The sequence below is a fragment of the Chaetodon auriga genome, chromosome 10 (genome assembly GCF_051107435.1).
Source record: "Chaetodon auriga isolate fChaAug3 chromosome 10, fChaAug3.hap1, whole genome shotgun sequence".
Lineage (NCBI taxonomy): Eukaryota > Metazoa > Chordata > Actinopteri > Chaetodontiformes > Chaetodontidae > Chaetodon > Chaetodon auriga.
Window position 1 is genome coordinate 17,581,406 of NC_135083.1, and position 14,001 is coordinate 17,595,406.

The 14,001-nt window shown below is 45.1% G+C and overlaps 1 protein-coding gene across 5 annotated transcripts in view; it reads right to left on the bottom strand.

The window, feature by feature from the left end:
* The window catches only part of samd11 (sterile alpha motif domain containing 11), a 77,992-nt gene that overhangs the window by 38,438 nt on the left and 25,553 nt on the right, over positions 1-14,001 (bottom strand). The window contains exons 1-2 of one of the 5 annotated variants that reach the window (XM_076741017.1): positions 9,864-10,629; positions 8,643-8,734 (exon numbers count right to left, since the gene is read on the bottom strand). In XM_076741017.1, coding sequence (XP_076597132.1) covers positions 8,643-8,734; positions 9,864-10,563 — 792 coding nt within the window. In that variant the 5' untranslated portion in view covers positions 10,564-10,629. Of the gene's footprint in view, positions 1-8,642; positions 8,735-9,568; positions 9,763-9,863; positions 10,631-14,001 lie in introns of those variants that run through there. The other 4 variants (XM_076741019.1, XM_076741020.1, XM_076741018.1 and 1 more) reach the window with 4 other exon arrangements.

A 14,001-nucleotide genomic window follows, 5' to 3' on the forward strand; every position in this document is an offset into this window, starting at 1 on the left:
TTTACTGCTGTCTTCACATCGTCAGGGAAAACACACATGTGCACTACACCTCACCACCTACACACACACACACACACACACACACACACACACACACACACACACACACACACCTGTGCCTGTTCCTTAGAATTCCCCTCCAAAGCAGGGGATTTTACTTGGAGCATGCCAGCAATATAGTGTATACAGGAATAGTTTGTCTAAGACCAGTCGTGACTGTGGTGTGTATATGTGTGTGTGTGAGTGTGTGTGTGTGTGTGAGAGAGAGAGTGTATGAGCGTGCAGACAACCACCCACATGGCCGTGACATACCCAGGCTGACAGCCCCCGTCACTCCCGCCCCCCCCTTCTCTCCTCCCGGAAAGCCCCGATCCTTTCTTTAGTGGCACTGACGCAGAACTGGGGGTGAGCTCCCACTGCTTCCGGCAACACTTCCGCAGCACGGGGGAGGGCTCTCCGAAACAAAACACGAAGCAAAACACACCCATGACAGCCCACGTAGGAGCGCTCAAAGGAAGGGCGCCTGAGCGCTCAGGCTCGTACGCGCACACACAGCGTGCACAGGGCTGAGGCAACCTTACTGTGTGTGGTCAACCTCCTTTCAGCCATGGAAAAAAGTCTCTCATAAAAGTCCCGCTAAAAGCACCTCTATGAATATCACCTCCCACGCTTTCTGTCTGACAGTCAGGCAGCCAAGAAATATATCTGGGCTTCACATTTACACACATAAAAAAAAAAGACACAAATACATACAGATGCACATGCATAGGGACACACTGACCAACTTATTACACAATCCAGGCAGACAATCAAAACGGTCCCATCAGTACGTGACAAACATTCAGAGACGTTTCCCATAAAGACAAATGCTCTCATTAAATCACATTCATATATTCATATAATATATGAGCTCTGCAATGAATACAGCAGACATTGAACTTGAACTGAAAATGGTGAATGACTCTCAGACAAATTTTAAACACAAAGGGCAAACAGTAGCACAAGTGTTCATTATAGATGCATAACATCTGAGAGGTCAGATAACATTAGATGTAGGTACATCAAACGGTCATAGTGACTTCTTTCCATTACCCAGGAGGGACATACTGGTGGACACGACACCATTCACTTCCATTAATGCTAAAATTTGGGGGAAAATATCTGAAAGCTCCATAATATGAAATCTCCACAGGTATTATTGTGTTGTCACACTGCTGCAGCAATGTAAAATCTCTTGCAGGTTGAGATTTGACATATATTGCATGTCCTCATGCATTACACAGCCAATCAGAGCCAGCCACAACTGTTGAGGCCAATGGGCCAACAGGTTACATGCGCGTGGTTACAATGTTAACACTGATTCAGAAAACTATTTTTCACATTCTACCTGCTCTATTTGTGCAAGTCAATCTATTTTGGAACAAGACAAGAGCTTCGCTGTCAGAAAGCATAACCAGAAAGAGGATGAACTGATTTGGAAAGTGGAGGAAATTTGATGGAAATGTGCAAAATCAAAAGGTTTGTAGCGGCTAAATGTCGCATTTTAGTTGCAGTGAATATCCACATGATTTTCACCGACACTGAATGCCTTTTAGTGTGGTTGGCTGAGATTTAGTGAAGCACTGGATAAACTGTAGACGCTTCTCCCAAAATGTATTGAAGACAGTCTTTCTCATTGAATAGGTAGAAATAGGTAATAAAGCTTTAAAATTTCAAAGAAAATCATCAATCTGGTGATAACGTGTGGTGAACAATGCGCCTATGTTGGGAGCCATATATGTTTGTGTAACTCATTTAGTTGGCGTCCTGAATTCATAAATTTATATCACGGATTTGGTTTAAAAGCAACAAAACGCTGTTGGAGTGAAAAACAATACGGACTAATATCACAGCTCCACGCTGGCCAGCAAAGGCGTTTAGCAGAAATTATAAGGCAATCTAATGTTTTCTCTCGAAATGTATTTCAGACTTTTAAATGAGCTCTTGGTGGAAAAGAAGGCTAATAAGTGTGTTTTTTTTCCTTTCTCCTTGCGTTATTTCCTGAAAGGTGTAGTGCCCTGCCGCTGGCTCCAACCAGCATTAGCGAGCACACACCCACACACATACGCGCTCACACACACACACACACACACACACACACACACACGCACACACGCACACACAGCGGTAGCCGCCCGTGACATTCCTGCAGCTGCGGCGCTCTCTCTCCCTCGCACGCGCCCCCCCAGCGATCTCCCTGGGGGACGAATGCCTAATGAGTCACGCGCCTGTCTGCCGTTACCTCGCAGCATGTGTGTGTGTATGTGTGTGTGGAGGCGGGATGGCGGGCTGACTTGGCGCGAGCACTAGGGGAAAGGGGGAGGGGGAATGAGGAGACGACAGAGAAGGAGAGAGAGAAAAAAAACGAGCGTGAGGAGGGTTGGGGGGGGTGAAGCGGTCATTACCGTGCTCACATAAGAGCTCTGAAGCAAGGCTGTAACAAACAATTTGTCTGCAGTGTGTTAGTGTGAGCCTCAGATCACAAGATTCAAATTACAAATTCATACTTTGTTTAGTCTCCCCCTCCTCATCTCTGACTCACCCCTCCTGACATTTTCACAGGTTCACCTATGAAAGGTGACTAGCCACGACTTTGCTAGCTTCCATCAAAATGAGATCGCTCCGTATGCAAACATGACCCGTATAACCTGATTACTATGAATAATCAGATTAAAGAAATAGTTTGATTAAGGTGTTTACGTGGTTGGCAGTAACCAGATTTCCCCAGTAATAAAGTTTATATGACGTGTCTGACAGTCAGGATAATGTCTGTGAGGGTTTGCAGTCGCCAGTTGAGAATCTCGTTAGTGCCACGAAACACGAAGGAAATGGAGCGACCGAGTTTCTGTTTATCGTCTTTGCTTTGACGAATTCACAGAGCACCTTAACACAATCTTTATCACTTGGTGTTAGTTGTGACATGAAAGCTGTCATCCCAAAGTCATTCTGTTGTTCTCTTTTTCTCCACCACCAGCCATGACGTGGCTTGTTTCTAAAAACACTATTTGCATCCAGTCCATGACCCCGCTGCGGCGTGTTCAGAATCAAACCAGTGGCAGAAATTGGACAAAAGGCACACTATGCTGCACATAACCCCGCAAACCTTGTATTTGCCTGATCTGTTTATAATCAAATTATTAGTGTGAATGTATACAAATTTGCTGTAATATCGCCAAGAAATGCAAAGAACGAGAGCTGCTGTGAATAAACTGCAGACGTGATTAGAAGCACGTTGAACTGATCTGGCATCAGAATGTAACGTAGACGTCCATCAAACACACTAGTCTGTCACATCGTACGCTCATTTATGTCATTTCAGACCCCAATTTTCCAATTATTGTTAAAACCACATTTATATGTATTTATATTTAACAGGAAAACATCAACTTACTCTAGAAGATCCCAAAGAGTTCATAGAACAGTCTGCATTAACATATGTACAGAGCTTTTGTCTTAATGTTGGTTTGCATTGAAAAAATGATCAACCAGTCAAGTGAGAAATGTGCTTCTGTCAACGGGTGTGACAATCTAATTTTTCATTTTTCAAAAGCTGAGAATGGAGAGGAACTCCAAACACAGTAAATGTCTCTCCACCCTCTACCATACAGATGGACATACTGAAGATATATTATTTAGGAAAGCTACAGATCTTGGCTTTATATTTTCAGGTGCAAAACGTCTTCAAATGCAACTCTGCAACAGGAGATCATGCACCAACCCGACGAGGTAAAACTCCTTATGAGTGCAAATACGCTTCATGCACTTGGCAAAATAAATCTGATTCTTGATGACTGTGTGTGTGTGTGTGTGTGTGTGTGTGTGTGTGTGTGTGTGGTTTACGTATAGACTTTGGGCTACACTTGGTTGTTCAAGGCCGTGTGAGAGAAATAGAAAAAGTGAGAAAGCACTGTAGGGCAGATAGGCATGCGACCAAGTGCCCCCCCCCCCCCCCCCCCAACACACACTCAACACACACTCAACACACACACACAGACACACACACTCATGCTCTCCTGCACCCTCGGCCCCCACGCGCTGAGCCGAGCGGGCAGTTGCAGCCCAGTGGAGCGGCACAGGGCAAGGGGAGGGGGGATGGGGGGGGGGGGAACAGTAGGGGGAAGGGGAGAGGTGCACAGAGGGCGAGAGGCGGTGAGGTGGAGGGGGGGAGGAGGAGGAGGGGGGCTGCTGGGGCGGCGCTGGGAGGTCAGTGGCGGTGCAGCCAAGCGTGCCAGCGAGCCTCTCGCACTCCCCTTTCCCTCGAGTTTCTTTCTCTCCTTCCTCCTCCCTCATTCTCAGTGTGTGTGTTTGGATTGGCCCACCGAGGCTGCTGCAGGGGAGCTTTACGGACAGGTAACGAGCCTTTCTCTCCCCAGACAAACACAGGGGAAGTGGAGGCGAGCATGAAGCTGTGGTTTGTAAATTCATCTGATGCTTTCTCTTGTGTTGGTCCACACGATAAAATTTGATCCTGGCAATTACCAGACTCTCACGTAAAGTTCAACACGGCACAGTTCCGTGAAATAGATGCAGAAACTAACTGGATACCGCCACCGAGTGAACATCCACTTTGCTGGGGTTTAAACAAGTCATGCACAAATTAACATGCAGCAGCACTTCACTTATAAATAAACCTATAGGTCATTTGAATGATGAGCAGCAGTTCTGTTGTGGAGGGAAGAGCGAGACAGTCAGATGACCTTCATTCATGCTGTCAAAATGTAATTTAGCCAACAGTTTCTTTCTCAGAGACTTTTTAGCAAATTATTAGTATTACACAAATTGAGTCACCAATATAAACAAAAAAACAATATTCTTTATGTTTATCTTGGTTTAAATACACAGTATAAACATGTATACGGATTTTGATGATAAACTCAGAACTTATGTACTTCCTTCCAATTTCATCACTGACAGACTTCGAAAAGAATCAAAAACTTTAAGTGAACAATATCGATGAATTATACTGCCCTGTAATCCTTTGCACAGATACAGTATGTGCGTGCTTCTCTGAGTGTATTGATGGATGTGTCAAAGTAAAGCTATGAAAGGACAGTGCTTTCTGCAAAGGCCTACTGTGACAGAGCGCGCCTGCAACTATCAGAGGAAATCACACGGCGAACAACAAAAGCAAAGACACAAGCTTACAAACAGCATGTACACACATGCATGCAACCACACACACATTCAGCTCTCGAGCAGTCTCAGCCATCTCACTGAAGTGCAAGCTAAACGCTAATTTGCTAAATGAAACTGTTTGCTTCAACTGAATTATTCATAGATAGAAAGACAACAAGAGGCATGAAGGAGTTTTTGCATGTGTGTCTACATGACTGTTACAGTATTTCTACATGCGTGCCAATTCGGATTGATCTCTATAAGCAAGATTAAGACCCACGGTGAATGAACAGATCATTAGAGTCTCACTTAATCTCTAATTTGTCCGATACACAGAGGGAGAGACGCTCACAAAAGTACACAAATGCACTCGACACAGTTCTGCACACTTCTGGGCCAATGACCGATTCCGGTGTTACCATAGCAACATAGCCTCAGCAACACGCACGCAAGCATGCTCACAAACACACAACACATAAAACAGAGGCCGTGTACAGCAGGTAGGTGATCTATGCAGACGACTCCACGTCCCATAACAGCTCAATTTCTATTATTTCACTCAATATGGTGCACTTTAATTTCAATGATCTTTTCCCAATCAACCCTATTGGAAATAGCATTATGAAAATGCGATGAGATGTGTGTATGTGAGCAAGTGTTTATGTCTGTGTTTGTGCGTAGATGTGTGTGAGCATGTGTGCGTGTGTGTGTGTGTGTGTGTGTATGTGTGTGTTTAATTCCACTTTGCAAGAGGAGCCCTTGATTGGAGGAGGTCTTTACGAGCCGGAGGAGGGGAGTGTAATTTCCTCCCGGCCTCCGCCAGTTCCGCTGAAATAACAGAGCAAAGGAAGCCCAGCTCTCCTGGGAGGAGACACACACACGCACACACACACACACACACACACACACACACACACACACACACACACACACACACACACAACCAGCAGGCAAGTCAGTCAGGCATCGCAGGCGTACAAATAATCACAGATATGCACGCATAAAGACACAGACACAAACTAACACATAAACATGAAGAGACTAAAACACAAACATACAGAGCTATGAAAACTTCAACATGCGTACGCAGTCTTAAGAATTACGGACTCAGACACACAAAAGAAGCAGCATCTAAAAACTTCGAGGGGCAACTTTAACAGCAATTAAAGCTGCAAGAGAGACAAAGCCTAAGCACCTGATTATCACATAATAACAGGCTTAATAGAAAGCTAATACACCTTGACAGCTGGTTATCGGCAGCGTATGACTCGCAAACTAACTTAATGTCAGAGTGTAGATAAACATCATCATCAGGACATTTACATTTGCAACTGTAACAACAGTTCAGTTTGTGTCGTGTCGTTATAAAGTGCTTGTGCCCGGGCCGACACAGCAAATTAACTTCCCCGAGTTCTGAGCAGGCAGGTGAAAAGTCTTCCCACCAGCTGCTGCACTTTTTTATGATCGCTTGCCTCATGCCTATAGCGAAACAAGATCACTCAAAGTTCAGCCGTCAAACTTTCAAAATAAATGACTGCATGAGGTAATTTGTGTCAGTAGGCAGGCATATCGTGTGCGCTGTGTGCGTGCGTGCGTGCATGTGTGTGTGTGAGAGAGAGAGACGGAGAGAGAGAGAGAGAGAGAGCTCATCAGTTAGGGAGTGCTGGCTGCCATGCCCTGAGGGGAGTCAGTGGGGAGAGAGGGAGACGCCAGTACAGGCCATACAAGTCCTTCTGCCTTCCCTCCTCCGCCTAACCCTCACCGCCTCGCATGGAACTGCCAACATACATAGTGTGTGTGTGTTTGTGTGTGTGTTTGTGTGCAAAAGTGTCACGGCGGTATTCACTTTGTGGGTTAGACTTCAGGCTTCACCACCAGAAAGGAAAGGAAGACTTGGAGAGGGAGAGTGGGCTACAACAACAACCTTAAGGCTCTCATATCCCTGCTTACGTCAATAACAAAGTTTTACTCCGTCACAGCTGTAATTGAAGTGGAACAGTACAAGCCCTTGCAAGCCAAAAGCCAATCACTCTGATATCTGTAATAAGCCTAAATATAAGCAAACACACTCAGATTCTCAAATCCTTCAGTAAAAAATGAGACATGAGCATTTCTACTGTCTGTTTTCTCTGCCCCCTACCTCCCTCAGGTAATTCGTTTTGGCTGAACCCTATGTGTAAGGATACAGGTCTTCATTCTTGGCTGTGAAAAATGTCACCAGTTTACCTGTATCACTCAAACACCTCCGGCTTATCTAAACCGCCTTTGCCTTGCGTGCCTCGCACACAATAATCAGCAGTAGCCACGCTCAGTAGCTCGCTAAGCCTCTTACACCCTTCCCTCAAGATTAGTGCTTGGGAGCGACGACAGATGCGCTCCGTGGTGATAAAAACACACACACACACACACACACACACACACACACACACTCACACACACACACACACTCACAGCCCGCCGCACCTGTGTGAACAGATTTGGCGACGGTGAGCCGGCAGTGTGCTTGCTCAAAGCTGACACACACACACACACAGACACAGACAAACACACACACACAGAGTGGTGATGCTGTAATCGTGACACACCTGCAAGGCCTCAAGGTTTGGCATCGTGCCTCTGGCCGAGCCCTGAGGGAAGCACAAGGCAAACAAAAGTTCAACAGCCAGGTGAGGAGACTGATTCAATGGGACAGAAGAGCCTGGCCAACGACACCAAACGTCAAACAGCCATACTGGACAGCTCAATGCTTCTAAATAAAAAGGCTGTTTGATACTCTGCATCAGTGAGAGGCTGAAAGTGGATTTGATATTCATGCTGAGAAAAATTAGCATCAAATTTGACGTGTGCCTGGAGGGTCCTTCACCATCAAGGTTACAAAGACAATGGTCCAATACACACTCACCCACTGTTTCATGTATAAAGAGCTGGGTGACAGAATGGAGACATCACAGGGAAATATCAGTATGCTGAGTCCTGCCTTCACACGAGCTAAACCAAATCAAACGATGGGCTATATGGTCCATTATGGTCTATGAGGGAAAAATAACTAAAAAAATAAAATAAAATAAAATAGTAACATGGATACAGATTGTGTTTTTGGGCTATAAAACGCAACATAAATAAAACAGACATGACATAATAAAACAGCCGAGCATACATAACTAATATAACTGATATTACAATATTACTAACACCAGAGTGCATCTTGTCTTTTAACACAAATACTGGCCTGATATCGACGCATTTCAAACTCTGTGCGTGTGTATTGTGCTCTATGAAAAGTTACAACCTGCTCCAATGAGGCAAATTCTCGACGACCAGCATCTTGTAACATATTCTATATACTACATATCCACAGCAAGCAAGTCGGCCTCAAGTAAAACTAAAACCATATTATCTTTGTAGCCTCTCCTGGTTACCACATTGACTCCACACAGAGGGAGAGAGCAGCAGTACCACCGGCATGACAGAAGATGAAATATTCTTACCACTGGAGATGAAATTCGACAACCAGGACAATCACAGATTGGAGGGTGCACCTGTAAGATTCCTTTGGACATAAGAGTCTTGAGACTTTTCCCTGGGAAAAAAAAAAAAGACAAACACATTAGCAAATACAACCAGCATCTCCTCCCTGACACAGCATGTGGTAAGTCTTATCAACTTGCTTGAGAGTGGGCCCTTTTCTTCATCTTATCATCCCAGGAATCAAAGTTTTCAAGACAAATCTTGTCAAACAATCATTCAACAAACACAGGATATATGTAAAGGAGTCAGTCCCTGCAGACAAACTTGACTCATCTCTCTATATTTTTGCTATTAAGTGTAATTCTACCAACAGCCCAGTGTGGTGAACCGGAGAGACAGCAGCCTTCTGTCATCTGTCTATAAGAATCGGTATATTTAACTATTGGGCTACCATTTTTGACCTGGGGGCGACACCCTCCCTCCCACACATCTTAACGCACGTCAGTTCTGCCTGAGCAACGCTGTGTGTGCATGAGTGTGTGGTGCGGGGGTGCGCGCACCAAGCGTAATTATTGCATAAATACGTTATGCTATAAGTGCCAACATAAAATATACTGGAACAGTATCACAGCACCGATGATGTCGATGCTGTTGAAAAATCTAGCACCTACAAAATGCGTCTATGTATAAAAGCAGCTATAGATCACATATTTTAGTTAGAATTTTGACTTGGTTGAAAAAATTATCACATATCAAACCGACTGTGACGTTGAGGAGACCAACAAAACGCGATTTTTTTGGAAAAATATCTCTCAAATCTAACATGCGATGCGTAAAAGTGTCAACACCCATGCACAAGTGCAGCGGCACTTAACGGAGCGATTCATCCCAAAATAGGGGGGGAGGAAAAAAAACAACATATTTCAACTGTCACATATTGAATTACCTATGTCTAACTTTTCACCTCAGTCCCGGTGCAGCCTACTCCAGATGCCCCGGTTTGGTGTGTGATCGCAGCCCAAACTCTGTGTCAAAGCCTCGGAGGGTATGTGGAGGATATGCGCCTTTTCTCATCTGTCTCCTTACGCACTGAGTGCTGTAACCCTTTCACTCCAAAACTCAGAACCGAAACACGAGACTAAGTTTGTGCTCGGAATAAGCGGCGTCTAAAAAGTGTTTAATTGATGATGAGGTGCCCCTCTCTAGCAACGAAGCGTGCGGACAGTGCAGCTTGCTCTTACCTTTGTGTCTAATACTCCGTTTCCAATCTTTGGCAGTCTCTCGTCCACTGACAAACTGGAACTCATTGGGGGTAAGCCACTCGCCCCTGTATTTAATTGAGGGTCCTTTACTACCTTGACACAGTTTATTGATATAAAGCAGAGCCTTGTTTTCCCCGCACTCCACCTCGATGCACGGCTCCCCGTTATCAAAGAAAGGCTGAAAGTCGGGGATGGAGGAGAACCTCTCCAGCATTAAGTCGTCCGTGTGGTGGTGGAGGTGCTGGTGATGCAGCGCCGAGTCGTGGAGCCCCAAGTACGCGCGGTGATGGGCGAAAATGTGGTCGTAGGGCGGCGGATGCGGGGTCACCACTGGGATCGCGGTGGCATTTAAAGGGGCCAGGTATTCGGACTGGTTGAACGCAGTCAATGCCATGTCGTCTCCATCCAGCCTCTCCTTTTTGATGGCAGGCATGTTAGTGGGAGCCGAGCGCCGGTAACAAGTGAGAAGCTGCTCGCCCGATCCAACTTGCGCGTCCTCTCCGTCTGTGAGCTGGGCTGACCCAGACTTGGAGACGCGCCGCTTGGTTTTACGCAGAGCCCCTGTGTCGCCGTGAGACAGCGGTCTGGTGAAGTTGCCGGATAGATTCCCATTCAGTAGTTTCCAGCTCGCAGCGGCAGCAGCGCTCTCCGCCAGCCTCACAGCTCCTACCTCCCACATTTAATCACGCTCACTCTGTTAATACCTGACATGCTGGGTAGCCCTGAGCCCTGGACATTATGCTACCTACGGAGATCATTACCAGTCGCAGCTACACGTCGTCTCTCTCTCTCTCTCTCTCTGTCTCTCTCTCTCTCTTCTTTCTTTCTTTTTCTTTTCTTTTTTTTGCCTCTGGGGAAGTTGGAAGTCACAGATGTTTTTTTTAAAATATTCACAGAGTAGAATCAAAATCCTGAATCACCTGTGCAGTCTTAAAAAAAACACCGATTCAGTAACGGGGAGCTTCAGTCTGGCCGCGGTACAATTTCACGGCCAGTGAAGGAAAAAGAAACTGATAATAGTTCATCTCTCCAGTTCCTTAAACCAATGTGGCATATGGCATTAATCAGAAACAGAAGCCAAACATATCGGGCTTGATATTCCTGAGCAGTATTTGCGCAACATTAATACAGTTGAAAGTTTGGAAAGAGTTGTTTTTAACCCCTGTGTATGTCGTTGAAGTCACGCTGAAGTTCACAGACCCAGACCAAACAAGATTTGCACTCTCCGCCGCTTCTCAACTTGGCCCATTTAAACAGCGGAGGCTCGGCGAGAGCCACAGAGAGGAGGGGGGACTGCGAGGGACGGCGCGTCAGTGCGTAAAATGGAGGAACCGTCATTAGTGAGCGGGAGGAAGTGAGCCTGAGCATGCGACTGAATCTGAGGCTCGATTCAACAGCTGTGTCTTCATGCTTACCATTAAGAAATTACGAGTATTTTAAGGTCCAACTGGGGGATTCGTACATATAATGTATTATATGTACGAATCCCCCCCCCATGATGACATCATTTATTATTATTTTAAAGCCCAGTAACACCAGACCTAAATCAGGCTTTCACCATTTAGACAAACAGTTTCTACATTTGTACAATTCTACCAAAAACAATAACTCTGTCATCTACCATCATTGTAAAGCCAAAGAGAAACAGTAGCGGCCAGGGTCACAGACGTCACAGGCCACCAGTTCTACCCATGACATCAGCTGCAGGTCCACACACTGGCTGTTCTATGTTCTGCTTGTGTGCCTAAATTCAACCGTCTGTTTGTTATACTCCACCTACAGTGACACCATCTCTCCTCCAAACTGACAGGATGCTCACCTGCTGTGGCCGCTTCAGCGAGCCACTGCTAAAACTGTTCAGCTGTGTGTACAAACCCCTCCTCGAAGTGTTTTACATAAAGCTATATTTAAAGGTCACAAAGGTTTAAAAAGCAGTCATATTTCAGGTTTTCAAGCTTTTCTTTAGAAGTACAGACGGGCACTATGAAACCCGTTTCTAACCAAGTACAATAGGTGTTAACCATATCATGTTTCTATTTAACAGTAGGCGTGATGTGGAATGCTCGACAACTAACCTTATCAATGTTGTTTGTATTGGATTTGATTTGGGTCGCAAGCAGGTGCAGATTAAAAAAAAACAAAAAAAAAACAAAAAAAACACATGTGCAACTGTTGCGGCAAGCTTGTTGCTTTCACTGAAGTAAAAACGTCCTCCCCTGGAAGAATATTTTCTGAGAGCACTTTCTCTCCACACTGTCTGCAGGGCATGTTCCCCTGAGCTCCTGGAGCTCGAGAGCAGGGCCACATCTGACCCCCATCAGTGGAGAGCCACCCAGGTGGATCCACCACCAACACATGGGATAGCCATTTCAGCAGCAGAGGTGGGGTCAAAGCGCTGTGTGTCAGGGGCCTATAAATCAGGCCAAACTGCCTCTGACACACACAGGAAGGAGGTACGCCACACCGCAGGCGGAAGCGGTGCACGGGAAGGCCAGAGACCACAGCCTGGCCAGAACTGGGATAATGCCTACATCCAGGACCAGGCAGGCAAACACACAGCAGACATTTACAAAAACACGCAGTAGCTACCTCGCCAAAGACCATGACGGACCGTAGATTGACATTTTCCCTTTTGGAGCTGTGATGTCTGAAGGGAATGTAATGGAATTAATGGGACTGTGGATCAGGAAGAGACCAAAACAGATTTTACACTGATCATTAAAGCAAACCAGGGATGACTGAATTCACCTATCCAAAAGCTATCAGTTACCTTTCAAGTGAACACAGTCTGAAAAATGAAATCGAAAGGGAACATTTTTCAGCTAACCAACAATGTCACTTCCCACATGTTGGCGAGTACGCCGAGCAGTAGCACCGACATAAATCATGAGCTGCTGACATTTATGCCGTTTGTTTACAAAGTCGTTTCTAAGAAGTGGAGCACTACAGTTCATATGGGAAACCCTCTGATTCTCTCTTTATCAAACCAGATCTCACCACATCGAAATGTCTCAATGGAAACCTTGCTGACGCGTGCGTTGGCGCTGGAGGTTGCACCATCGGGAGAGCCCTGCCGAAACCAGTAAGAAAGGGGACACCCGTGCCCACTCCTGCGCCCACTCCCGTCCCTGAGCGTGACTCATTCTCGGTGGCTCATCGTGGAGGGGTTCCCCGAACTCGTACAGTGACGACACTTCAACTTTCACATCTTCAAAAATGGCTTCACAGTTAACTGAGTCGATTTTTCCATCAGCCTTTGTGCCTTTTTCTAAAAATGTTTGATGTGATGGGGAAACCTTATCTAACCTTTCTATCTTTTCTTACTTCTTACGTCTTTTATTACAGCGAAGAAGAGTCCTGCGTAAAAACGAAACGAAACCCCACACCTGCTCTTACAGCCCATGAATTTACAATGAATTAGGAAATTACAACATCAGTACATGACTGTATTACTGAAAACAGGTATCTTCCTAACTCAGTAGCCAGTTTCTTCTGCTTATAGAGCTTCTGTCCTCTCAAATGACACAACTGAAAGAGGTTTTTATTATAGTCCAAGTCTTAATAAAGACCATATTTAGACCAATTTAGAGCAGAGAAATGACACTACAAGCATGGACTCTGATAATCTAGCTGTAAAATTTCATATGATACAGTGATAATAATGAATAGAAAAGGTGTGGTTTCAGATTTCACAGCAAAACTGATGAACCTGAGAGGAAAATGCCAGCAAATTAGTCAGAATGCAAAAACACAAGCTAATCTGGAGGGAGACACTGGTGTCTCTTCCTCTTAGTTCCTTTCTCTATTACTAAACGCTTGTTCAAGTGTGACCAATCTGGTGAGTCAACAATAGCCACCTCTCTGATTCTCAGGGTCTGGTATCAAACCCATCAGCATTTAAAACTTTCTGTATTAGCATTAGCATTAGCTTTTTGATGAACAGTTTTACTATAGGTACTCTTTTCTTCTCAGCACACAGATACTGTATAATGTAGATTATCTTGTAGATGTCTGCTTTGCAATATCATGGAAAGTGCTTGTATGGTAGTGTCATGGGATCAGCATCATCATGGACAAAGTACTGTGAGTAACTATTACATATTTATATTTATATTCA